A 27,516-nucleotide genomic window follows, 5' to 3' on the forward strand; every position below is an offset into this window, starting at 1 on the left:
TTTACTCTTCTCAGCATCCATGAGATAGATATTATGAGTATACATATTTTATAGATGAGGAAACTGAGATCAAAAGAAATTAAGTAATTTGACCAATATTACTAGCCAGTTCCTAATGGATCCAGGCTTGAAGTCTAATCACTATGCTATATTGCCTCTATGCCTAGAATAGAAATGTAATAACAATAGGATCCTTTATGGTATGTTTTTTATGTTATGTTAATTTATAACATAATGTATGTTATGCTAAAAACTTTATAAAGTTTTGATCATTCATAGAGTTATAAGCAGTTGTTATGAAAACTTTGGAACTATTATGTACAAATGAAATATATTATTATTCTAAGGTGACAAAAGTTTACATCCTTCTCTGAGTTTTTAAAGAACAGTATTTTGTTTTATCTTATTTGATCTTTGTAATAATCCTAATAAGTGAAGCCAGTGGCTCAGAGTTAGAGAATCCTTCTGCAGTACAGGAGACGCAAGAGGACAGGACTGAGCCTAGTAGGGAAAGTTACGTTAGACAGGATATCTTTATATCCACAAAAATTGTATAAAAATTAAGTAAGTCTACTAATATCTTCCAGTTACTTAGTAACACAATTGGTTTAAAAGACACAAGTGTATTGCTTTCATCATTACTTAAGGAATAAAATAAGAATTCTAACTATAATGAATAAAATCTGGAAACTTTTTGGGAGAGGGTTTATTTAACTAAAAAAAGGGGGGGCATCATTTCCTACATGCTGTTCTTTATGGCTTTATTAAAAGCTGCTCTAAGCTGTGTAGTTTGTATTTGGACCCATCATAAGTCTCCTTAAATCTTTTCTCTTGGATGACACTAATAATGAGAATGTTTGTTGGACATTTCCAAGCATTTGAACATTGTCCACATGCACTTCATGACAAGAGGCAGGGCTTCTGCTTATTAAGTGAAACTTCTGAATTGTTTTTCATTTCTGTTTTCCTTCGCTGAATGGTTTTCCAGCAGTGAATGTTCAAGTGACTCTGTTATGCAGAATAGCATCAGTTAAGTAGTGGACATCCACCTAATACTGCCTAGATTTTAGCAGTGTAAAGAAGTGAAATTAATTAGTCTAGCTGTCTTTGGCTTCAATGCTCCAATTTGTTATGAATCATTTGGAGTAGATCCTTTGGAGAGTACTCATACCACCTGTGACTGTAATTGTATTGCCTGTCTGCCCACCTAGATTGTAATCTTCTCAAAGGCAGATTGCCCTTCAAGACTAGTCTCACTCTTTGTGATGTTCCTAGCACTCTAATATGCTGCATGGTGCTTACGAAATGCTAAGTATCTGTCTGTTTGAAAGGATGAACAAGATTATGCTAAAGAATTACATACATCACTGCCTATATATTGAAACAATGATAGTAGTCTGAGGTGTGAAAAGCCAAATGCATATGAAATAGTGAAAAATTCTTATTATAGTGGGTTTCCCTGTAACTAGCACATGGCCTGGTGTACAACAGACCTTCATAAATGTTTATTAATTTAATCCACTAAACTATGTCAAGTAACTGTGTTCACCATATCTGCTATTCTCATTAACTTATGAACTTGAGTCCCAGGAGAATTCATCAACATTCATAAAGCTCAAATAAGTAGAAATGATAAATTATCATATAATGCTATCATGCTTCTTTATCTATATTCAACCTTTTTTCCTTCAGGAGATTTTAGTGTGTGGCCATTCCTTGGAAGTGAATATAACCACAAACCTGGACTTCTTCCTAAGTGTGGCTCAAGTTCAACTCTTACATCAGTTAATAGTAGCAAATATGACTGGACTGGAACCATCAAACAAAGCCACAGAGGTAACTCGTACCTGATTTTGATTTGGCTTACTGCATTTGTGCCAACTTTACATTGATAATAGAAAAACGATAATTAAATGCTTTCTGCTAATTATTCTATATTTAAGTTTATTGAAAATATGTATATAAATCATTTTGGATTGGTGTTCTTTATTTTTGAAATTTGCTTGGTCTCTTTTCCCATAATTCATCATGCACCTTTGTAAAATTGCTGTGGCCCAGGCCCAGAAAAGTCTCTGTTAAAAGCATGATTTTATTACCCTGCTGCAGTTTTTAAAGTACAGCACACGAAACCTGGTATAGCTTTCACTTACTCAGATCCATTACAGGGACAGGGCCTCATTTGGAAATGAACTTTGTAAGAGTACAATGGAAATAGCTTCAAAAAATAGCTTCTAAATCATTTGTTTCCCATGCTCAGTGAAGAATGGACATAATCAAAAACTTGAATGCCTGCCTAGAATTTTAATTTTGATCCAGTGTTCATTGGAAGCCTGCATTGTAACCACAAAACATGTCAACGTGAAGCAAAGAAAGTTGCTTGTTAGCTGCTTCTCAAGATATTGTTTCTTTGCTTTTTGTTTCCCTACTGTTATAATCACATCTGTACTTACAATAATTAATTATTTTATAAAATCTGTAATGAAGAACCTGTTTATCTATGAAAATGGCATTGCTTATATTTTTGTCATAAGTTAGACGCAGAAGTCTCTAAGTGTTGTTTATTAAGAAGGAAAGGAAGGAGGAGGTGTTCCCTGAGAGCCTCTTGATACTAAGCAAGTGTGCCAGGTATTTTCATGTAAGTTAACTCGTGTATCTTCAAACATGTTATTAACAACCACTCTGTGAGCCAGATGTGAGCATTATCACCATCTTACAGATTAAGACATTCGGGCTCAGAGACAGTAAGGGACCTGCCTGACAGCATTCACACATCACTAAAAAATGGTGAATCTTTCAAGTCAGTGCTTTTTTCATTCTACCACAGTTGCTGTACTATAACTATTACCTTAGTCTCAATCACCTTTTAAAAAAATTATTTAAAAATGATAAAAGCTGTTAACTTTCATAAAGATTCTCTTAACTGCATCATCTTTCACCACCCATGATTTGCTTGCTCAGTATCTTTTAAAAGGACTATAAAGCTATACATTCATCAAAATATTGACTTTTTCCCCCAATATTTTTTAGACAATCCATAAGAATATAAATATATGATACGAAAATAAGCAGAGCAAACAATTTTCCCCATGGCATTTTCAGTGAAATCCTTGAAGCAACTTAGGTTGGAAACAAACTCTTGTATTATCTATGCCAATTTTATGAACCTGTCATGTGACAGAATCTGTCGTGTGAAATGTAACTCATGGATTTCTGATGTGTTTTAGGAATTTATAGAACTTGGCAATTGGTTGCTAACTATTTACCTACCTATTTCTAATATCGATTGGTAGGATCTGATTTCAGTAAATAAGGCACACTCAGAGTTAGATTACTAACAACTCTTTCCTGAATGTCAAGTCTTTTCTCACAGTTCCATAAACAAGCTAGGATTGGTTTTGCTGTTTCAAAAATATGTCTGTGACCCTTTATTCCTTGTTGGAGATGATATTAAAAGTACAGACAATATGCTGAAACACAGTATAAACAGTACACTGCAAAGTGATTAGTATAGTAAAATTTATTTTATGTGTGTTCTACCACAATTGGAAAAAAAAAGTACAAACTCCAATGAGGGAAGACAGTTTGTTCCTTTCAGCTGCCTCAGTAAGGTATGTCTGTGAAATTTCAGTATTAAAAAAAAGATCTTCCATGAACTAGACTATTTTTCTATTCATAAATGAGTAACACAACTCATATCTGACACATAAAGATATTGTAAAGAATTGGTATAATTTCTTCCTTAAATGTCTGATAGAGTTCACCAGTGACCCATCTAGACCTGAAGCTTTCTGTTTTTGAAGTTGATTAATTATTGATTCAACTTCTTTAATATTGGTAGGCCTGTTCAGATCCTCTGTTGCTTCTTATGTGAGTTTTGTTAGAGTTTGTCTTTCAAGGAGTTGGTTTGTTTTTTTCAAATGATATGGGCTTGGACATAGTATTTCTTTATTATTCTTTCAGTTTACGTAGGAGCTGTAGTTATGTCCCCTCTTGCATTTCTGATGTTAGTAATTTGATTCCTCTCTTTGGGTGTTTTGCTGTTTTTTAGTTTTTGGTTTTTTGGTTAGCCTGGCTAGAGGGTTGTCAATGTTACTGATCTTAAAAAATCAACTCTTGGTTTTATTTATTTTCTTTTTTGGATTTCCTGTTTTCAATTTCATTGATTTCTGCTCTAATTATTATTTCATTTCCCCTGCTTAATTTTAATGGTGTTAATATTTTCAAACAATGTTTTACAAGGTTTCATTTGAAACATTAGTTTTAAAAACTATTCAGGAGCATGAAAAGGAGATTTTGTTACTAGAGGAAACATATCTACAGTATAAACAAAGAGGAAGAAAGATGGATAGGTCTTTGAAAATCGAAAGGAAAACAGTGAACCAATCTAAGGATTATTGCTAGAACCAAGATTTAATATTATTTTTACTTATATAGACAACTAACATATAATAAAATTTTCAAGTATATAGCTAAGAGAGAAACCTTTCAGGTAATAAAATGACCAGCTGATTACAATCCAGTATTTTTGCTCTAAAAATGCACTCACTACCTAGTGATCAAACGGTGTGTATTTGTACACTTTCATTTTCAGTGTTTCCTTCAAGTGTTGTAACTTCCATGATTTCTAGTTCCCAGAATATGCAGTTTCTTCATTGTAGATTAACCTTTTCTTATTTTTCTATGCATATATGACAGGCTGAGAAAAGACACAAGAAAAATAAACATGTAGTAATCAAAAGTGAAAGTCATTCAGTTGTGTCCAACTCTTTGTGACCCCATGGACTAAACAGCCTTTCCCTTCTCCAGGGGATCTTCCCAACCCAGGGATCAAACCCAGGTCTTCCTCAGGTGGATTCTTTACCAACTGAGCCACAAGGGAAGCCCAAGAATACTGGAGTGGGTAGCCTATGCTTTCTCCAGCAGATCTTCCCAACCCAAGAATTGAACCGGGGTCTCCTGCATTGCAAGCGTATTCTTTGCTAATTGAGCTATCAGGGAAGCCAGTATTCAAAAGCCACAATTCATTCCATATTACAAAGTACATGTCCTTCTATATTCTATAGTTCGTTTCTCTATGATCACATCTGGCTCTATAGCAGTAGTACAACAGGAGTGTTTATTTGGTTTCTTATATCTTAGTTCACTGTCATTCACATGAGGTTAGAAGTTCACCTCCGAGATAACTTCATAATCAAATCTAAATGTACAGTTCTAATTTTTCTCTAAAAATAGAGCTCTACTACTCATCCATGGTTTCTTTTCTAATGTTTATCAGGGCAAAATTAGTTTACTCTTTAGAAGATTCTTTACCTTTTTATAAGGTGGTCTAGGTCCCATAAAGGTCCAGTTATATAAAAGTGGTTATTAATAATATAATCATAACATTCATGAAAGAAGAATTAACAAGAGAGCTACTTTAACTACTTGTACCAGTAAGTGTCAGGAAACTTTTGAAGGACATAATGACTAAACCAAAAGTTAACTTTAATTTGTGCAGGTCTGTTTATGGGCTAGTAATGCAGACCATTTTTATATGATAATAAAAGGAAACTTTTATTCCAAGACAAATTTGGCCTTGGAGTACAGAATGAAGCAGGGCAAAGGCTAATAGAGTTTTGCCAAGAGAATGCACTGATCATAGCAAACACCCTCTTCCAGCAACACAAGAAGACTCTACACATGGACATCACCAGATGGTCAACACTGAAATCAGACTGATTATATTCTTTGCAGCCAAAGATGGAGAAGCTCTATACAGTCAGCAAAAACAAGACTGGGAGCTGATTGTGGCTCAGATCATGAACTCCTTATTGCCAAATTCAGACTTAAATTGAAGAAAGTGGAGAAAACCACTAGACCATTCAGGTATGACCTAAATCAAATCCCTTTTGACTATACAGTGGAAGTGAGAAATAGATTTAAGGGACTAGATCTGATAGACAGAGTGCCTGATGAACTATGGATGGAGGTTTGTGACATTGTATAGAAGACAGGGATCAAGACCATCCCCATGGAAAAGAAATGCAAAAAAGCAAAATGGCTGTCTGAGGAGGCCTTACAAATAGCTGTGAAAAGAAGGGAAGTGAAAAGAAAAAGGAGAAAAGGAAAGATATACCCATTTGAATGCAGAGTTCCAAAGAATAGCAAAGAGAGAGAAGAATGCCTTCCTCAGTGATCAATGCGAAGAAATAGAGGAAAACAATAGAATGGGAAAGAGTAGAGATCTCTTCAAGAAAATTTGAGATACCAAGGGAACATTGGTATGTCTAGGAACACCACATGCTTGTGGTGTCTTTCCATTAGCATTACTATGCTGAGTGTTTGTTTTCCTTCAGAGGCATCTGGATAGACCACTTGTAACCAGGCAGTAAACCCAAGCCCCAATAACAGGCCCGAATAAAATATGGATTCAAGCAGAGGCTTAAATGGACATGAGAGCCTGGGAGGAAACACCTTGAATTTCTTCAACTGTAGACCTGGAAATGATATTAAGTATATTACTACCTATTCTCTCCAAGGGAAGGACTTCTTAGGTACACTGAGCTGTCACACCTGTTTCAATAAGTTAGACCTTGTCAGTGTTAAAAATAGTATAATTTTCTCCTGATAAACAAGCTTATTCTTAGAAAGAAACATGCCATAGTTACTTCAAGGTGGATCATAAACATCAAGAAAGCAAGAAAAAAATTTAATTTTCCAGCCATTCTGATATTTATCCTATATAGATTTCCTGACCAGAAGTCCAGTGAATATACCAAGTTTTCCTGAGGCACTATTAAACTATTGTCCTGGTCTTTTTTCAGCAGTATTCATTGAGGGCTTACTCTGTACCAGACACACTGGCTACAAACTGAGAGGTATGAAAAATAAACATACTGTGGCCCCTGCCCTCTAGGATTTTATAATGTGCATGTGAAATAAAACATAAACAAATGAATTTATAACTAAGAACTCAGAGCTGTAAACAAAAAGTGTCAAATAAGCTCTATTTAAAACTAGTGCTGTAATAACTACTCAGAATAAGGAGAAAACTAGGTGGTCAGAGATCTGGCTTCATGGAGAAGTTGGGTTTAAATAAAGAGTGACCTGCCTTATGTACTCAGTAAATATTGAACCCTTCCTATGTGTCAAATACTGTTATGGGTACTAGGGTAACAGCATTAAACAAAAGAGGTAAAGTTTCTGATTTCATGTTCTGATGCTCATATATTCAGAGTTGGAGATAGATAATAATAAATAATTGGAACTAGATCAATATATATTGATACCTATATAACTAGTAATATATGACTGTATTTATAAACATATGTATATATATGCATGTATACATTTGTACACATTCATCCATGCACATAACTAGTTGCATTCATTACTTACCATTTGCCCAAAATTAGTCATGTGGTCACACCTGGCTGCAAGAGAGGCTGAAAATGTAGTCTTTCTAATACAAGACCATATGCCAGGCTAAAAAGTATTTTATCATGAAAGAAGAAGATAATGAATATTGGGGTACAACTGACAGCCTAAGCCGCAGAGACTTCAGGGTCACCTGGTATTCAAAGTTATAATAGTCTTTAGAAAGCAACCTTTGCTCTCCCCAATACTTTGAACATATCCTAAAAAGTTCTACACTGTATAATTTTGCAGATCGTTCAGTGCTGTTATAGGGACAAGTATTGTCTTTACTCAGCATTTCTAGCTCTCATCTGCTAATTGAACTCCCCTTCCTTTGGCTAAACAACATTCTCCTAGTAATACTTTATGTGGTTTTGATAGGGATTCCAATTTCAGGGTAGACATGAGACAAAGGCCTGGTTAGTTATCGTATCAATCTCCCTGACCCAGTCATTGGTCCAAATAGGGACAGTTTGCTCCGGCGAGTGCAGTGGTGCATATGAAGACACTGGGAAGAATAAGTCCTCTCTGCTAGGGATCGATAAGTTCAGATGTTGTCTTATTGGAGCTTTCTTTGACCACTGCCTCACTCTTCTTCTCTACTGTCGCATGAAGAAAACCTGTGTCAGAAAAGAGGAGTTGAACTTACAGAAATGAGCAAAACTGAGAGAAAGAGAAAATCTTTGCCATCATCTGACTCCCTTGACACAGTTCTAGTCAATGAGTTATAGAGAGAAGTATTCTACTTATTTCTAGGAAAGTCTCCATGTTCTTTTTACTCCTTGAAATAACAGCAGTGGAAGTGACATGCTACTTGTTACCATGTGGTGACAAACATGGGGTCAAAAGCCACACACTGAGGTTAGCACAGTGGGTAGCGTAATCCTAAAATGTAAGTGACATCATGGAGCCACTGCAACCAGCCCTAGACTTTGTTTTATGATCAGAAAGTAAACGTAAACTACTAAGCCACTAATATTTGGCTTTCTGTTACATAAGGCCAAACCCAGTACTCACTGATGCAGACAATATTGCAGTGTTCTGAGGTCGAGGTAATAAAACCCAGGGAATGTACTGAGCACAGAATAGAATTTGATGCTGAATAAATGCTTGTAGTATGAATTAGTAAATGAATTCCTTAATTCACAGGAAGTCCTATTTCTGTTCATAGAAATAGAAAAGATAAGATGTATGCCACATACAGAACTTCCCAGGTGGTACTAGTAGTAAAGAACCTGCCTGTCAATGCAGGAGATGAAAAAGACACAGGTTTGATCCCTGGGTTAGGAAGATCCCCTGGAGAAGGGCATGGCAACCCACTCCAGTATTCATGCCTGGAGAATCCCATGGACAGAGGAGACTGGCAGTCACATAGTCGGACATGATTGAAGGGACTTAGCACAGAACATGACACATATATATCAAAAAAAACTAGAAGAAATTGATGATTAACTGCATGTTTGATGGAGACAGGTTGGGTGTATGTTGAAGGCTTTGAATACTAGACTGTAATGTTTTAAGTAATTTCGGCAGTAGAGAGTAATTGAAAATAGCTAAGCTAGAGAGTAACTCTTAACAGGTGTGCTTTGAAGCTCAGATCCATTTTAGACTGAACCTATCAACTGTACTCACACACTGATAGGAGGTATGTGATCTGCAAACACAAATATTATAGTTACATTTTCTTTTATTCTAACATAATAGAATATACTATATTCTATTACAGTGTCAGTTTATTTCAGTTAGGATTTGAAATTGCTGTAGCATATAACATCACCTATTGTTTCCAGAAGCTACAATTCTTATATATATATATATATAATTTAAAATTTTTTTTAAAAGGACACTTTTAAAATGGACTAAATAGAAGGATGAGAGGGCCAAGATTGCCCTGGGTTGTGTTCATAGGGCTGCAGTAATTACTGTGTTTTTCTTATTAAGCCTACTTACAGAGGGAGTGTATGTAAGGAGTAACACATGCTCATTTTCAAATCAGTGTTTTAGAATAAATAAACTTTTGTAGCAAAATAAAAACCATATTTTTAGGGGTAAAGAATGGAACCACATCATTGGTGATCTGAAGGTGGAGGTTTTTTGATCCACACACTGCAGATCCTGGTGAGGAGTGTAGACAGCTTCTAAGACTAATTGAGCATTTCTTCCTTTGCCCTCTCGCCTTCCTCCTCTTCCTCCTCCACTTAACCACTTGGATTTAGGCACTTCCTTAGTTCTCCTTTTTTTTCAGTCTTCGGCAATGACTCACTTAGTAACCTGTTCCATGCATGCTTCGATACCTTTTCTTGTACTCTGACAGCTCTAAATTATGTGTGTTTTTTTTTTTAAGGAAAATAATATTTACCCAAAAAGTTAACTTTAATGATCATAAAATAAACAGTACTTAGTCCATATTTCTTCCGATTTCTAAAATAATGGGTATTTCCACCAAAATAAGATTACTGTTTGCCAATAAATTTGCTCTTATTTGTTGTATTTGACTCCTCCACACCTATTTAAGGAATTAAGAACCCCATAAAGCAGTGTATCCAGCTGTCCATGAAGCATGATAAAATTACAGTAAAAAATATATTATAATCAAACTGGTCAGATAAGATGAAGATCCCTTAGCTCCAACTCCATCTGAAGACTTCTATTCCCTCTCAACTGTTTTTCTCCCCAGGCCTTCTTGTCTGTTCTGTGTTTGTATTTCTTCCTGTCTGTGCTAAGTTATATGCCTTCTCTCTGATCTTGAAATCTCTCTCTTTCTTACATATTTGTCTTGAATTTCCAACACTATTTTTTAATACCTTATTCCTCATGGTATTCATCTGTAAGGTGAAAGAAGGCTCTAGGAAAATAGGTTATAGCTAATTATTACCTCTTCTGAGTCAAAATATGATCAAAAGAGCTAGCTATTCAAAATAACTGAGAGTCAGTGATTTGCTTGGTTTCATATCTGACAGTCTGTACTTTTCTAGCAAGCAGACTTTTAGACTTTCGATTACTTTTACATGGAAGAATCGACTTAAAAAAAAATATTAACATCAGAGCCATGGGAATGTATATAATTCTCATCTAAGATTTCATACATTTTAAAATTGCTTATTTCTAGACCTTTGGCTTTTCATCAAAGGTTTTCTGTAGAAAATGGCTAAAAACCCTCTCACAGAGTATAGAGATACATAAAATAAACACCAAGACCTAAATCAAATAATCTTCCTTCTACTCTTTTTTAAGATTCCTGGACTTAAGCAAATGTGTCATAGATGCCTTTATACCTTTCTGTATAAAAATTGGCCCATTCAGTAAGCACCAGTGGAAGACACGAAAGTACACTGGGAAGATCTTGATTGTGGCAGTCGTTGCACAACTGTAGACACTCATCAAAGACCATTAACTGTATATTTTAAAAAGTGAATTTTATTACCAACAAATTACATGCCAGTGAACCTGACTTAAAAACGTTTGACCGCTTAGTAACACAGCTTTGGAAGACACAAAAATCCACTAGCAACAGTGATCCCCATTAGTGTCAGAGTGTCTATTACTGAAGTACTGAAGTGGCTGCCCAGTGTCTATAACACCAGCTAACACTTACTGGGTGCTCACCATGTGCCAAGTGGTCTAAGTGTTACAGGTAGTTTAACTCCTTTAGTCCTTACAGTAACCCTGTAGGTTTGGGGCTCTTTCTTAAACTGTACTGGTATGGAAACTGGTGTCAAGAAAGCCCTATAATTTGCACCAGATTGTATAACTAGTAAGTATCAGAACCAAACTGTTCCTCCCACCTCCCACTTGAGAACATATTGGTTAAAAGTGCTGTTAATTCAGTGACCTAACTGGTAGAATATGAGTGTTTTAACAGAGAGAGTTAAGCAAAAACTTCTTTATACAGGCCTTATTTGTTCTTATATAAAATTTTCCTTTTATTGTATTACAATAGCAAGCTCCTGAAGGATCTAAAACAAGAGCATGACATCATCATAGTATACTGGGAGGTGGATTGGCTGGGAGACCAGTGGCAGCTCCAGACAATGAGAATCCAAAACTGAAGCACTGATTTAGGGAAGAGGAGGAAGGCCACTATTGGGCTAACTCTGCATTTGCTTCAAAGGACATATAGAAGTAGGAAAGTCCTAGGAAATTAGGTTCTCGCTAATTCATTATTATTCTTTGAGAATAAAACTATGATAAATGGGCTTGTTTATCTCAGCACATGTTTTAGAGGAAAGATAGGGCTCTAGATCATTCTTTCCCCAGCTCTTCTAAATTGTATGACAAAAGGCAGTGACTCTCCTGCTACATGTTTGCTTATAGGTGTCAGCTTTCAGTTCAGTTCAGTCGCTCAGTCGTGTCCGACTCTCTGCGACCCCACGAATCGCAGCACGCCAGGCCTCCCTGACTATCACCAACTCCCGGAGTTTACCCAAACCCATGTCCATCGAGTCGGTGATGCCATCCAACCATCTCATCCTCTGTCGTCCCCTTCTCCGCCTGCCCCCAATCCTTCCTAGCATTAGGGTCTTTTCCAGTGAGTCAGCTCTTCGCATGAGGTGGCCAAAGTATTGGAGTTTCAGCTTCAACATCAGTCCTTCCAATGAACACCCAGGACTGATCTCCTTTAGGATGGACTGGTTGGATCTCCTTGCAGTCCAAGGGACTCTCAAGAGTCTTCTCCAACACCACAGTTCAAAAGCATCAATTCTTCGGTGCTCAGCTTTCTTCACCGTCCAACTCTCACATCCATACATGACCACTGGAAAAACCGTAGCCTTGACTAGACGGACCTTTGTTGGCAAAGTAATGTCTCTGCTTTTAAATATGCTATCTAGGTTGGTCATAACCTTCCTTCCAAGGAGTGAGTGTCTTTTAATTTCATGGCTGCAGTCAGCTTTACTTGAGTTCAAAGACCACAGTTTGGAATCTCCCTGCAGTTTGCACCTACTTAAACTCTTAAATACTCAGCTCACTATTTCATATATGCCCCCAGATGAAAATGTTGAACTGTTGTCATTTTAGAAGTTCAAGAGAGGGTTATTATTTGTGCTTTTAGGTTCTATTTTTAAGTATGGATAAGACAAGTATATTTAAATGTCAGTGGGAAAGATTCAGTTGGGAGAAAGGTTGAAATATGTTGTGATGTGAAGGGAAAATCAATAGTGTAACATTCCTAAAATAACGAGAAAATAATATCCCATGAAAAAAAGGTAGAGGAGTTGACACGTCTTCTAATGTAACAAGGAAAGATAGAAAGGATGGTCACATATGTAAAAAGATTTAAAAGTGTAATAATACGGATTTGGAGTTGAGGCAGTTCTCATTTGATATTTTACTCCATGAAATAGAATGTCAGGACATCTACTGGGGCTTCCCCAGTGGTTCAGTGGTAAAGAATTCGCCTGCCAAGCAGAAGACATAGATTTGATCCCTGGATCGGGAAGATCCCCTGGAGAAGGAAATGGCAACCCACTCCAGGATTCTTGCCTGGGAAGTCCTCAGAAGAGCCTGGTGGGCTACAGTCTGTGGGGTTGCAAAGAGTCAGATTCAACTGAGAGACTGAACAGCAACAACAAAAGGACACCTAAGGAATGGTGCAGGGTTCAGAAATTTGAGATGAGGGCCCGGAAGCTACATATTCTTTTGAAACTTTAATTTTTTACCTAGTAAATATAAATCGGGATCTTTAAAAATGCGTACAAATAATAGTGAAATATAAAGATTTCTTAAAGTAAGACCAGAGAAACAAAAACACAACATAAATTTGAGCCACAAGGACTGAACCTTGGATTGGGCTCTTAATTTCCTGGCAGCCAAAACAGAAAAATTCAGATACTAATAAATTGCTTGAAAGTTGTACTGATTTTTGGAATGTATAGATCTTTAAAAATAATTTTTATATTTTAAAATAGTTTTAGATGTACAGAAAAGTTGCAAATATAATGTACAGAGTTTCCATATACCCTGCACTCAGTTTCTCTATTTGCAACAAAAAATGTCCCTAGTATGGACATTTGTCGCAACTTATGAACCAGGATTTAAACATAATTATTAACTAAAGTCTATTCTTTACTCAGATTTCCTCATTTTTCACTAAGAAGATTTTACTAATGTCTTGTTTCTATTCCTGGAGTCCATCAAGGATACCACAGTACATTTAGTTATGTTTCCAAAGGCTCCTTAGACTATGACAGTTTCTCATATTTTCCTTGTTTTTGATGACCTGTCTTGAGCAGTAGTCAGGAGTAGAATGTTCTTTAATTTGGATTTGCCTAATGTTGATGAGGGTATATCTATATAAATCATTTGGGAATTCTTTTGTACTGGAGATTGTCTGTTCACCCACTGAAATTTTGGAAAAATCAATTAATAGTCTAGATTAACTGCAGTTAATCCCTTATAGGCCAGCATTTCTTTATTCTCTTAGAGCTTTAGTATCTCCATCTGCAGAATGAGAGGTTTAGACTATGCAGTTGACCTTCACCTCCCTTTCTTGTCTTTCATGGATGTCTTTGTTGACCTGAGGAAAAGCCCAAGGCTGACCTCCAGTGGTAACCCATACTGCTCTACGAGAAATAAATGCCTGTTTATTGAGATGAGTTGAACAGATAGTTAAAGCAACACTCACAAGCAAGACAGTTTCTAGTTTTTTTCTTCACTTATTAGTAGTTGATTGCAAGTCTCAGTTTCTCTATGATATGACTAATTTCTGTCTAAAAGTGACCCAGAAATGTCTTTTTCTGTTCTTTTGAAATTTCAGCCATTTGGAAAGAAATGAGTCTCAACTCTTTTTGTCAATATATAGGTAACTCTGATTCTGTATATAATCACTTCAAAACATCACTTCTGCTGTAGTGATTTTTCTGTCAATAATTTAGTAGTTTTTTTGGTCATTAATTTAGTTTTCCTAAGCTGTTTTCTGAAGTTAACTTGCCATCTTTTTCATTTTGTTTCCCACATAGCTTCCCTCTTCTCATGGAACACATATTCACATGAACTCTAGTTTCCCTTTTCCCCCAAAAATCTTAGAATATATTGTGAACCTCTGGAATTTGAATGTATTTCTAATGGGGAAGTTCCTCTAATATTGTTTTTAACAGTCTTCAAGAGGAGGATATAGGTTTCTGGGGATCTGAATTTGGCCCTTTTTAGAAAGAACAAATTACAAATATAAAATTAGGTTTAATGTCTTATGCAGGCAAGAGTACTTGAAGCTGAAACTTTCTATTAACTTTATGCTAAATCTCTCTCAACCAATTGTGGATGAGAAATGACATTACCCTGTATTATTTTCTGTTGCTGCTATAACATGTTACCATACATTAAATAAGTTTAGAACAACACAAGTTTATTATCTTTTTCTTCTCTTTGTCAAAAGTCTGACACAAGTGTCTCACTAGACTAAAATCAAGATGTCGGCATGACTCGAGTTGTTTCTGCAGGTTCTAGGGAAAAATCCACTTCCTTGCCTTTTCTAGCTTCTAGAAGCTGCCTGTACAGCATGATCTCTTCCCTCCATCTTCAGTGCCAACCATGGCAAGTCAGGTCCTTCTTAAATCATATCTCTATAACCTTTCTTCTGTCATTGCATCTCTCTAGCCACAGCAAGGAAAATTCTAAGCTCTTAAGAACTCATGTGTTTAGATTGGGGCCAGCCAAATAACTCTGAATAATCTCCCAATTTCAAGATCTGTAACCTGAATTACTTTTCCAAATCACTTTTGCCAAGTCAAGTCCACAGGTTCTGGGATTAGGACATGGACATGTTAAGTGGGCCATTATTCTACCTAACATAGCCACAATGGAGAGAGGTCTCTTTCCACTTGATGATAATGACCAATGACATATTCTTAACTATTCGAAAAAGCAGCAGGAAACTACCAAATTCAGACAAACCTAGGCATCTTGTCCAGAATCAAGCAACATATCAAAAATCCTAAGTGTAACTTTTGAGGGAAGACATGGTATGGAGCAAGTGTTAGAGATTGCTTATCGTGTATCCAATTTGTATTTGAAGGTTATTGTTAACAGTGTTGTAGCAATTTGCCCCTGACTTAAAAGCGATCTTAATGAAATAATTATATTTTCCAAAACAAAAATGATTATTGGCATTGTCGTATTTTTTATTGTAAATCTCTTCAATGCATGGCTTAAGGGAAGACAGGTAGATTCTCATATCTGCTTCTGTATTCAGTGTGCTGGAATATTTGTTTTCATTGACGTATAGGAAGAAAAATCCACCCTCACAAAGATATGTAGTCAGATATGTATTAAAGAGTACTTTAATAACCTTTAAGGTAATTGTGGGTGTTCTCTGATACACAATAAAACTTGAGATATGGCAATTTCTTTCTTATCTGTTTTATTGAGTATGTTTTTAACAGTTTTTTAAAAGAAATAATCCACGTACCGTACAATTAAGTCATTAAAATATGCAATTCTTTGACTCTTAGTATATTCAGAATTGTGCAACCATCACAATTATAAATTGTGATAAAAAATAAATTTTAGAGCATTTTCATAACTCCAAAAATAAGCCTGATACCCCTTAATCATCACCTCCCAGTTCTCCTGACCCCTTCAGCCCCAGGTAACCACTAATCTACTTTGTTCTCTACAGATTAGTCAATTCTGGACATATCATATAAATAGAATCATATTACTATTGTGACCCTTGATGGGTGGTTCATTTTGCATAATGTTTTTATCATTCATCTATGTCTTTGCCTATATCGGTGGTTTGTTTCTTTCTATTGCTAAGTGATGTTCCATTGTATAGGTTTATGTATCACGTTCTTAATGCACTATTCAGTTGGTGGACCTTTGGTTTTCTCCACTTTGGGGCTATTGTGTATCATGCTGCTGTGAGCATCCATGTGCCTGTGTCTGGGTGGGTATATGTCTTCATTTGTCTTGAGAACATACCTAAGAGGGACATTACTGGATCATATGATAACGCAGTGTTTAACCACTGTCACTTTTTAAAAGGCTAGTTACAATATGGAATTTGAAACCATAGCAGTGGACTTTTCTTGTTTCATTATGTTACAGTTCATTGGTTTGTGTTAACTTTTAGTGAATCTTTTATCCATGCGTGATTTTGTAACATCATGTATTGCTCATTGGAAAATATTTACTTAGTTATGCAGATCTTCCAAAAGTAGACACATTTTATTATATAACATCAAAATGCATATTTTTATTATAGCTAATTATTTAGTAACAGTCTCCCAAAAGAGACTGTCAATTCCAGAAGTTAAAGAAACATCATCATCATCATCATCATCATCATTACTATTAAAGTTACCGCTATTTTGTTCACCATTGATTTCCCCACTCTTGACGACAATAGCATGCCTGGTACTTAGTAGGTTCTTAGTGTTATTGGTAGATGGGAGGATGGATGAAGTGCTGGTGTCTCCAACAGCATTGATCTCTTACCTGTCCGGTTCATGTGGCCTCAGGTACCCGTACAGGTAGAACAGACTCCACACAAGCTTCTAAGTTAACTAAAAGACTTGATGTAGTTATTCGTGCCAAAGCCCTAGAGTGAACTGGGAATGTAAAAATTATATAAATTCTTAGGAAGAGATCTTAATGTTTCTGTGTTCAAAAGTGGTCCTGTCTGGGATAAAATATAGCAGATGAATAGCAGTTTGTTTCTCACCTGCCTTACGTACTCTCTAGGACCTGGGTGTAAAATTTTAAATGTGGGCTGACTTCAGGAAGGAGATCCTCTCTGACTCTGAGCCAGATAAAAGATCTGATGCCTGGTATATCTCTGGCATGATCTTCTAACCCATCATAAGTCGGCCTAGTAGATTCCATAGTGATTCTCTTGGTATCCCTCAAGTCAGAGCTCACTGGGTAGTCCCTGGGATGTCTTCTAGAAGCATTGTAGGAGCCCATGTGCATACACTGTATGCATACTGTTCAGTCGCTCAGTCGTGTCCAACTCTTTGCCACTCCATGGACTTACAGCACGCCAGGCTTCCTTGTCCTTCACTACCTGTTGGAGTTTGCTCAAACTCATGTCCACTGAGTTGGTGATGCCATATAGAATAACTTGAGCCCTAAAATGCATATTTTTAAATGTTACTACTGATCTCATTAGAAAAGTCTAAATGTTGGGAAGGTACCAGTTCATGATAGCAAATAAAAGGTTTTTCAAACTGCTAATTTTTCTTGAAAGTTTAAATTTCCTTATTGGCAATTAATACTGTCCATTGTTCCCTTTAAGGAACAGTTTATTTTAGAGAAAATGTTTATGAAATACCCAGTTCTTAATAACCATAGTTCTGTCAGTCACTCTTACAAATAAAAAAATTTTATGGAGAAATCAGCTAGTAAAACATACAATTCAGCTGTGTATCTGCTTTCCCTCAAGACAGCTAGCATTCTTTTGTGTGTAGCACAAGTGCTTTGTGGACAATTCCCATTTCATCATACTGCATATTAAACAGATATCTGTTTACTGGTCAAGATTTAATAAAATGAATAATTTTTGCTGTTTCATCAGGAGCATTCTTAAGTGGAACTGTTACTTGATTCATTTTTTGCTCTGTAACTGTATGGTGGAGCACTACTGCCTGTAGTTGTATTCCTGCTAAGGTACTCCCATTACTTTTACACTATCAGTCAATTGTCAACATAGTGAAAAAGACAAATTATGTCTTAGCTTTATTGCAATGTTAATGTTGACTTTAAGGTCACACTGATAGGTACCTGTTTCACTGATAGGGTCTCTAGGAACTCAAGGAGTCTATAGCCCATGCTTTGAGAAATGCTGTTCAGACACTGAGCTTTGTTTCTCCTTCTTAAAAAATGATATTTCCCAGAAGCTTAATGAAAAGCCATAAGCCATTTTTATAGAAACAAATATGTTTTGTTATTTTGGAGTATACTTTTAAAAATCTTATTTCTTCTATCTGCTCTGCTTTTGGTAGTTCCATAATCTAAAGGTATTTCGAAAGTAAACAATGTCCACCATTTGAAAATGAAAAATAGTGGAAATCAATCTTTATTTGTCTCAAGTTAACTGACTAACTCGCTGTACATTTTAAGTTGCAACCCAAGCCTTCTGATTCTTAACTACAGTACTGTAGTTTCTTATAGGCTGTTTCACTAGAAAATCTATGTAAAATATCATGATGCCTTAAAAGTAAAAAAGCAGAAGTCCAAAGTATATGCTTCATTTGCCTGTTATGCTTAATAATCTTCAAATAATTTTTCAAGCTTCAAAAGCAATGGTATTCTTTTAGAAAGGAGTTGGGGGGGATGGGTGATGGTGGTCAAAGGGTTCAAACTTCTAGTCATAAGGTGAACAAGTTCTGGAGATCTGATATGCTGTAGTTAACATTGTATACTTGAAAGTTACCAAGAGAGTAAATTTTAAATGTCTTCAACTACACACACAGAAGTTGTTAAGTATGTGAGAGGAAGGGTATGGTAACTACTCTTAGTGATGGTAGTTGTTTCACAGGGTGTATATATATATTAAATCATCATGTTGTACAACTTGAACTTACGTAAGGTTATGTGTCAGTTTTATCTTCTTAAAGTTGTAAAAAATACTCTTGAATTAGAAACTGATTATGAATTATGCTGACATTCTGACACTCTCACGGTGAATTCCCCTGTATACTGTTCTCTGGGAAATGAAACCATTTAAACAAATTAAAGAAATATTTTTTAAATGAAATGTGTCTTTAGTTATAAAACTTCTTATTGCTAGAGATATACATAAGACCTCTGCAATAAACTGAATGAATTCGGTATATAGAAATCTACAAATTAACTTTCTATATAAAATATAATAAACATCAAATAAATTAAGTATAGATATTTTATTAGCTGATTGATTTTTGTTAGTACTTTATTTGTGATACAGTTTTAGCAGAAATCATATAACTGAAAAGACATTTAAAATGAATATTTATCTTAAAATTCTCAAGAATCAGATGTTCCCAGTAGTGATGCTGATGATGGCAGTGGATAATAGGCATTAACTGCTTACCATGTGGCAGGTACTATCCTGTGTTATTACATTCATTATCTCATTTAATTCTTAAATAGCTAAGTTAGAAAGTTACTGATATCACTAAGAATTAAGACACAAAAGAACAAATAAAAACAAGGCTTTGGGTTCAGTAATCAGTGACATGTATTTATTTGTCATAGGAATTATTTCACTAACCTAAAACAACTCTGTAAGCAGTCTTCCAAGCAGTCTTCTATTTCTGAGCAAGAATTGTTTTGTGTTGGATGTTTTGTTCTGTTTTGTTTTGTTCTGAGTCAGTTTCTTAGCATAATCTGAGTTTAGTTTCTATTTTTTAACACTAGTAAAATGGATTCAAAGGTCTCCTAGTCTTTCTGTAAGTGAAAAAAGAATATTTTTAGAAATAGTGTTCTTATAGAATAGGTTTGATTGAATTTCTTCGTAAAAAACACAGATCGAGGAAGGATACCAGGTAATGTATAAGAATTCTAGGAGTCCATACCTAAGGACTCAAAATGATAATGATGATGACCACAGCAACAATCATTTATTGTATACTTATTGTTAGCTACGAGTCGGACACGACTGAGCGTCTTCACTTTCACTTTTCACTTTCATGCATTGGAGAAGGAAATGGCAACCCACTCCAGTGTTCTTGCCTGGAGAACAGGGGACAGGGGAGCCTGGTGGGCTGCCGTCTGTGGGGTCGCACAGAGTCGGACACGACTGAAGCGACTTAGCAGCAGCAGCAGCATTGTTAGCTAGGTATGGTAAGTACCATATGAGCATTATCTCAGTTCTTTCTAAAGCCCATAAAATACAAATTCTATTATTACTCCTATTTTTCAAAGGGTCAAACTGAAGCGTGGGAGTTTTCTAAGTTATTTTCCCAGGATCATATAATTGATAACTGACAAAGCCAAGATTGCAACCCAGATTGTATGTCCTGCATTTGCATTAGGCTAACAATCAAGATTCCCGATCCTGGCATTTCCACTTATTAATCATGTCCTTGGGCTTATTTCTTCTTTACACTTCAATGTACTTATCTATAAAATGGGATTAAGAGTAGTGGTTCTTTGCTTTTCATAACTTTTTTAGGGTCACACAAAGTTTGGGAGGCTTTTTGAGGCTTGTGAGGATAAATGAGAAAGTAGACCACTCAGCACAATTCTTGGTACACAGAAATGCTCAGTAGATGAAAATGTCTGTGGCAGTGAAATAAAGAAATGAAATTTCTCTTGCTGAGTGCCTCATTTGCACCCACATGGCTCTTAGCACTGTGTATCAGTATTCTTCTGCCTCACTTTACCTTCTGTCTAAATTTAAACCAGTCCAATAGACATAGCAGCCAGGGGTAATTATCCAAAAGTTTATTTAGGGCCATATCATTCTTTTGTTCAAAACCTTCAGTGCTTTTTCTTTGCCTAGTGAATTAAGTAAGAACTCTGGCTGATAACGATGATTCCAACTTCTCTCTCCTACACAGAAACCTGAGTAGTTCTCATTTGGGATGAGAATAGAGTTGGTTCAAGTATCTTAGGTTGTCGAAGTTACTGTGGAGCCACAACCTGGGTGTTGAGGTGAGGAATGCTCCAAGTCCTTTCGTGAGTACAGCAGTCTCACACAGATGGTCCCACCCAAGTGTGGGGAGTACGTTTCTTCTTCCTCCTGCTCCTCCTACATACTCCCTGTTTTCCTATCACTGTTGCTTTATCCTGCTGTTTATTTGAATTTTTCTACCTCTCCTAAATCCATGGCTGTTGTCACTTAACCCTTAACTTTACTCTCTTACATTCCCAGATCCCTCCACTTCGTACCTGAACCACCCTTGCACTTTTTAAATGTTTACTTCTTGAGGCTCTTTACTCTTTACACTAGTCTGGATTTTTTTTTTAATTGAAGAAGATATTTCACTACCCTGCATTCTTTTTGAAGATAGGCTCAAAGTCTGATTGATCTTTGAATGTCCCAAAATGTATAGCAGAGGTGTTATACCTTGCAAATGTTTCTGAAGAGTAGAGACCCTATTTTTTTTTTTTTTTTTATTTATCTCTTTTTTTACTTTACAGTATTGTATTGGTTTTGCCATACATTGACATGAATCTGCCATGGGTGTACATGTGTTCCCCATCCGGAACCCCCCTCCCACCTCCCTCCCCATCCCATCCCTCTGGGTCATCCCGGTGCACCAGCCCCGAGCACCCTGAAGCTGTGGTACGTATACACAATAGAATATTACTCAGCCATTAGAAAGAATACATTCGAATCAGTTCTAATGAGGTGGATGAAACTGGAGCCTATTGTACAGAGTGAAGTAAGCCAGAAAGAAAAACACCAATACAGTATACTAACACATGTATATGGAATTTAGTAAATCGGTAAAGATAACCCTGTATGCAAGACAGCAAAAGAGATACAGATGTATAGAGCAGTATTTGGGACTCTATGGGAGAGGGCGAGGGCAGGATGATATGGGAGGATGGCATTGAAGCATGTAAATTATCACATGTGGAGACCCTATTTTAAATATTGGTTCCGTCACTTACAGGTTCATAAATTTTCTCCTGTATAAATGAGGACATAATTCTACTACTTATCACCCAGAATTCTTGTGAAGTTGATACAGGATAATATGTTTAAAGCACTTGAAATGGTTCCAACAATAATCACTCAGTCACTGTTAGCTTCTGCCATTATTATTATTGTTCCTGTTGTTTACTCAGGATTCTAAGGGCCGTGATTAGACTAGAGATGGCAAAAAGAAGAATAATATAGAATAAATTTTCAAGGACTTGGTGGTATCTTAAATATATGAGGGTTGATAGACATAGACGAATCCAAAAAGATTACCAGATTTTTTAATTTAAGTGACTGGATACACGTGCCAGTCATTCAAAAGCATTTCATAAGCAAAGCATATCAGCTCATGTTTTTAGTGGTGCATAGAATCACAGCTATACACCTGTCAGTGTTTCAAAGAAAAATTCATTAGACTAGTTTAAGTATTAGAACCACTCTGAAATTACTGTTATTTTTTAAATCTTAGAACTGAAAGAGCTCTTAAATATTATTTAACACAGCTGTCTTTACAGGTGAAGAGATTGACACTTAGAGAGATTACAAATTATTACAGCTACTGAGTGAAAGATGCAGAACTGGATTCTAGAGGTTCTGAGTCCAACCAGCACTCTTCTCTAAGCAAAAAGAACCTAACATTAGAAAAATAGACAAATAATATGATCAAGGGTTAATAATAATCTTTATGGATTATTCATATAACTGTAAACATCTACCATGATCCCAATAGATAAACAGACAAAAGATGCAAAAGCAAGAGGAGTAAAAATGAAATCACACAGTATTCCTTTTTCTGACTTATTTCATTAGCATACTATTCTCTAGGTCCATCATGTTGTTGGGATTGGCAAGATTTCGTTCTTACGGCTGAGTAATATTCCACTGTATATATATATATACATATACGATATCTTCTTTATCTATTCATCTACTGATGGACAGTTAGGTTGCTTCCCTAGGCAGAAGCTTTTTAGTTTGATGTAGTCACACTTGTTTTTGCTTTTGCTTCCCTTGCCTGAGGAGACAGATCCCAAAAAATGCTGTGGAGACCAATCTCAAAGAGCATATGCCTAGGTTTCTTTTCATCTCATCCAGCAAAGCTTCAAATCAGAAACTAAAGGATCCAACTCTTTTCAAGTAATGAGTCTTAGAGCAGGTATTTAAAGGAATATTTAAGGAAAATACAGCTATTTAAAGGAGTGTAAAAGTACCTTGATTCAGACAAAGTGAAATTCATGATGTCTGGCATCCAGTAAAAACTGGAAAGAAAAGAAGCAAGAAAACGTGACCCACAATAGAGAGAAAAATTAGTCAGTACAGACACACCCAGAAATGGCAAAGGTGATAGAATTATTAGACAGAGTCATTAAAACAGTTATTATAAATCATGTCCTCTGTACAAGACAGTAAAGCATGAACATATTGAGGAAAAACTTGAAAGATATTTTAAAATTGAACTTCTATAAAAGTACAATATCTGAGATTAAAAAACAATTGAGTGGAATTCACAGCAGATTTGACAGTTATCAGTGATCTTTAAGACATGGCAATAGAAACTGGTCAAAATAGAAGAAAATATGGGGGGATAAAAGGGACAGAGAGCATCAGTAAGCTGTTGAGAGAGACTTCAGTCAGCCTAGTGGGTGTGTAGTTGTGGCACTGAAAGGAGAGGAGAGGCAGAGACAGGAAAACTTTCTTGAAAAAATAATGGCTGAACAGTTTTCAAAGTTGATGAAAACTATAAACCTCAGAGATCCAAGAAGAACCCTGAGCACCAGACACAGGAAGAAAACTACCAATGTCGAGTTGTTTACAGCCACTTTTGATAAAGACACAATCTTAACAGTAATCAGAGGGAAAAAAGACACAAACATAAATTAACTGCAGCTGACCTCTTGTTGGATATGCAAGCAAAAGAGTGAAGCATCATCTTTGAGGTACAGAACAACAGAACATCTCAACCTCGAATTCTATATCCAAACAAAAACTGAGGCAAAGTAATGATTTTTTTTCAGACAAAACTGAAATAATCCATCACCAGTAGACCTACATTGCAAAGAATATTAAGTGAAGTTCTTCAGAAAGATGGAAAATGATAACTAGATAAAAATCTGTCTCTATCCAAAGGAATAAAATCACTGAGGGTGATAATTATGTGGGTAACTGCAAAGGACTCCCCCCCACTTTTTAAAGCTCTCCCAAAAACTATTGACTGTACAAACTAAAATAATAACTGTAACTAGGCCTTTATAACATATGTGGAAGTGTAATATATGACAGTACTAATACAAAAGCTAAGAGAAGAGGAATTGGAGTAAACTGTTAAAAGATTCTTAGACTATATGCAAAGTGGTAAAATAGTATTTGAAGGCAAATTATGATGTTAAATTTTAAAAAGTTATTTTAACACAGATATGCACAAACAACCCTTGAAGAGTCATAACATTTGGTAACTCAGATAAGTTAATCAATTTGGAGTTAAGAATTACATCTTTCTTATATCTCAAAAGTAATTCTTTACATGTTTGTTAGATCTAATTTAAAACTGAAAACAAAAGTTGATGGTATGAGATATTTACAAATAACAGTGTTTTGAATAGTAGGACCTAGATTTTTTTGTTTTAACACATAACCTGCTTTGGATAAAGTTGGATGTAACTTTACAAGAAATGAGGACAGTATGAACCTGGACTTAGACATCTATCGTGCTGAAAGATTTATAAACAACTTTCTACTCTCATTTCTTCTAGGCTTTGTTCTTTTAAGAAGGCAAAGTAAATAAATAGTGCTAGTCCCAGCTCAGGGAAAACTGTCATGCGGAAGAAATATGTTTTCCTTTCCCTCTCCTCTTGTCATTTTTGTTTGTTACCAACTTTATACTCAGCCCTGGCAGCTGATAGTATCTCAGCTGTTATTGTTGTTCAGTTGCTAAGTCATGTCCTACTCTTTGAGACCCCATGGACTGCAGCATGCCACACTTCCCTGTCCTTCACTGTCTCCCGGAGTTTGCTCAAACTCATGTCCATTGGGTTACCCCCTCCTAAGGGAAATCTAATTTTTCACAAAACCCTCCTTCCATTTGTCCATTGAGAAGGTGATGCCATCCAGCTATCACATCCTCTGTCACCCCCTTCTGCTCCCCTTAATCTTTCCCATCATCTGGGTCTTTTCCAATGAATCAGTCCTTCACCTCAGATGGCCAAAGTATTGGAGCTTCAGCTTCAGTGTTAGTCCTTCCAATGAATATTCAGGGATGACTTCCTTTAAGATGGACTGGTTGGACCTCCTTACAGTCCAACAGACTCTCAAGAGTCTTCTGCAACACCACAGTTTGAAAACATCAATTCTTCAGTGCTCAGCCTTCTTTTCTGATACTTTGTTCTCCCCAAAATGTCCCCATCTTGGTAACCTGCCCTTTGCTTTCCAATGCAGTAAATTTTAACAGTGATGTTAGTGACATAACTCCTTGGAGAACTACATTGTTCCATGAGCACCAACCATCTGGGAAGGAGAAGAGGAAAAGGGCAAATAATCTACTTCTTCCTCTACATAACATTTTGGCGATTTTCTTAGCGTGATTTCTAATTTGATAGTGAGTGATAAAAAGCCCTATACTAATGAGCAATAGCTTACGTACTATGTATTTCCTTAATAATAATTTCTCATGTTTGTATTTCACAAATAGTCTATTAGTAGCTCCTGAGAGGAATCGTACGACTTTTCTGCTTGGAAATGGAATCTGAGAAAGCAATGATAAGAGTAGTTGGACGGAGTCTGAATTAGAACCTAGCTCTGCAGACACCTAGTTATTGCAGTGGCAAAACTGGAAGGAAGAGTTTGGGGACTGGGTGACAGCATGGTTGCCTGTGGGGATAAGAACTCATCTAGACGTTTTAAAGCTTGGCTAGAATCCATTCCTTTGTGATCTTTTATGGAAATATAAATACCGTTCTTGGGTTCCGTGTATGAACAATCTCAGGAAGCTACTGCTACTGTTGCTGAACGCACTTTGGGAATGAAATTCCTAAGAATACCTGCCATTTGCTGCAGCCTCTTCCCTCGTGAATAAATCCCTTCCACTGTGTTCTCTTTTAACTATTACATTTTTCTTTAAAGTATTTTTGGGAGTGGTTGTCCCTATCAGCTATGAGGTCTATAGCTAGAAATACTATAAGAAAAACCTCAAAGCATATTTTACAGTAAGGAAATGTATTGCCTCCTACAACCTGAACTCCACAAGTAGGAGAGACTTAAGATTTATTTCAGTCTAATCGTTTCTTTTCTCTTGAATTCCACTGCCTTGTTCTCGTTGATATGTCGGCTCCATCCTGAGATTGCTTTCCTCATGGTGGCACCATGGCTGTCACAGTCCCTGGCTCCATGTCTGTACTTCATGGCATCCAGTTGTTTCCCAAAGCTACCTTCTAGGCGTGAGGAAGCTTTTCGCCAGAAGCCCTGAGAAAACTTTTTCCTGTGAATTGGTAAACCAACATAGGTTACATGCTCATTCTTGAAGCAAGCCCTATGATTTAGGCAGTTCCCTATCTCATTGGATTAGGACTGAATTTCTGAACCAGTCAAAGGAAAGAGACCCACATCCCTGGGTCCTTGGGGGGGTATGCTTAACTATCTTGGAGACATTGAGGGTAGGGAGGAAGATTTTGTGAAAAATTAATTTCCCTTAGGATGAGGAGAAATTAAAGTGAGTGATGAGAAGGTAGTCAATAATGCCTCCTTCACTTGTTTGGTTTTTTCCCTCCTTTATCTTTTAGGATCAGAATAGAATATTAAAGAGTGTGAGGTTTAGTGTAAGTCTAGCTTCCAGAGACCTGCTCTGGAACTTGACCAAGTTTCTTAAATCCTCTTAACTTCAGTTTCCCTGTAGGAATTTTCTAAGGATTAAAAGTAGTGTAGGCAAGGCACACAAAGATGCAATAAATAACTATGGTTGTTATTAACAGTTTTGTTGATTTCTTAAATCATAGACAATAAGTAAAATTAAAGTGCCTTTTATTATGAGACCCATTTCATCCCTAGATAGTTATTGAAACAAGCAAGTAAGAAAATGTTCACTAGAGAATCTAGGTAGTAAGTATACAGATGCTTACTATAAAATACTTTCACCTTTTTGTGCATTTGAATATTTTCCTGATGGCTTGTTGAAAAAAAAAATTGCGTTTCCTAGAATGATGGTGTTGAAATAAAAACTACTAAAGGTGACTCAGAAGATCTAGAAGCCGAAGTTATTCTTCTCAAGATATCACTAGTGTAACCTAGATGATGATTTAGATGAATTGCTGAATGATACTGTCCCCTTATGTTGCAAGCATTCCACTTGTGAGAAAATGCATGGTCTGAAATTCTGGATTTCCTGCCTTGAAATTGCTTCTCTTTGACCGTTTTATGTGAGCAGCTTTTGACACAAAAGGATAATGAAGTATATATGAGAGTTCACTGATAGAGCTCTGGAGTTAGCAATTCGGAAATAGAAGATTGACGAGGGAAAGCGGTATGCAGAAGGGGAATCAGGAAAGTGACTTTTATTGACT

General features: G+C 36.2%; 1 protein-coding gene across 11 annotated transcripts in view; it reads left to right on the plus strand.

Moving 5' to 3' along the window:
- The window catches only part of VPS13B (vacuolar protein sorting 13 homolog B), a 752,042-nt gene that overhangs the window by 480,087 nt on the left and 244,439 nt on the right, over positions 1–27,516 (plus strand). For all 11 annotated transcript variants that reach the window (XM_081503358.1, XM_081503363.1, XM_081503357.1 and 8 more), the window contains exon 33: positions 1,693–1,836. In XM_081503358.1, coding sequence (XP_081359484.1) covers positions 1,693–1,836 — 144 coding nt within the window. The remainder of the gene's footprint in view (positions 1–1,692; positions 1,837–27,516) is intronic.

The sequence above is a fragment of the Giraffa tippelskirchi genome, chromosome 6, assembly GCF_054371585.1.
Source record: "Giraffa tippelskirchi isolate mGirTip1 chromosome 6, T2T-mGirTip1v1.2.pri, whole genome shotgun sequence".
Lineage (NCBI taxonomy): Eukaryota > Metazoa > Chordata > Mammalia > Artiodactyla > Giraffidae > Giraffa > Giraffa tippelskirchi.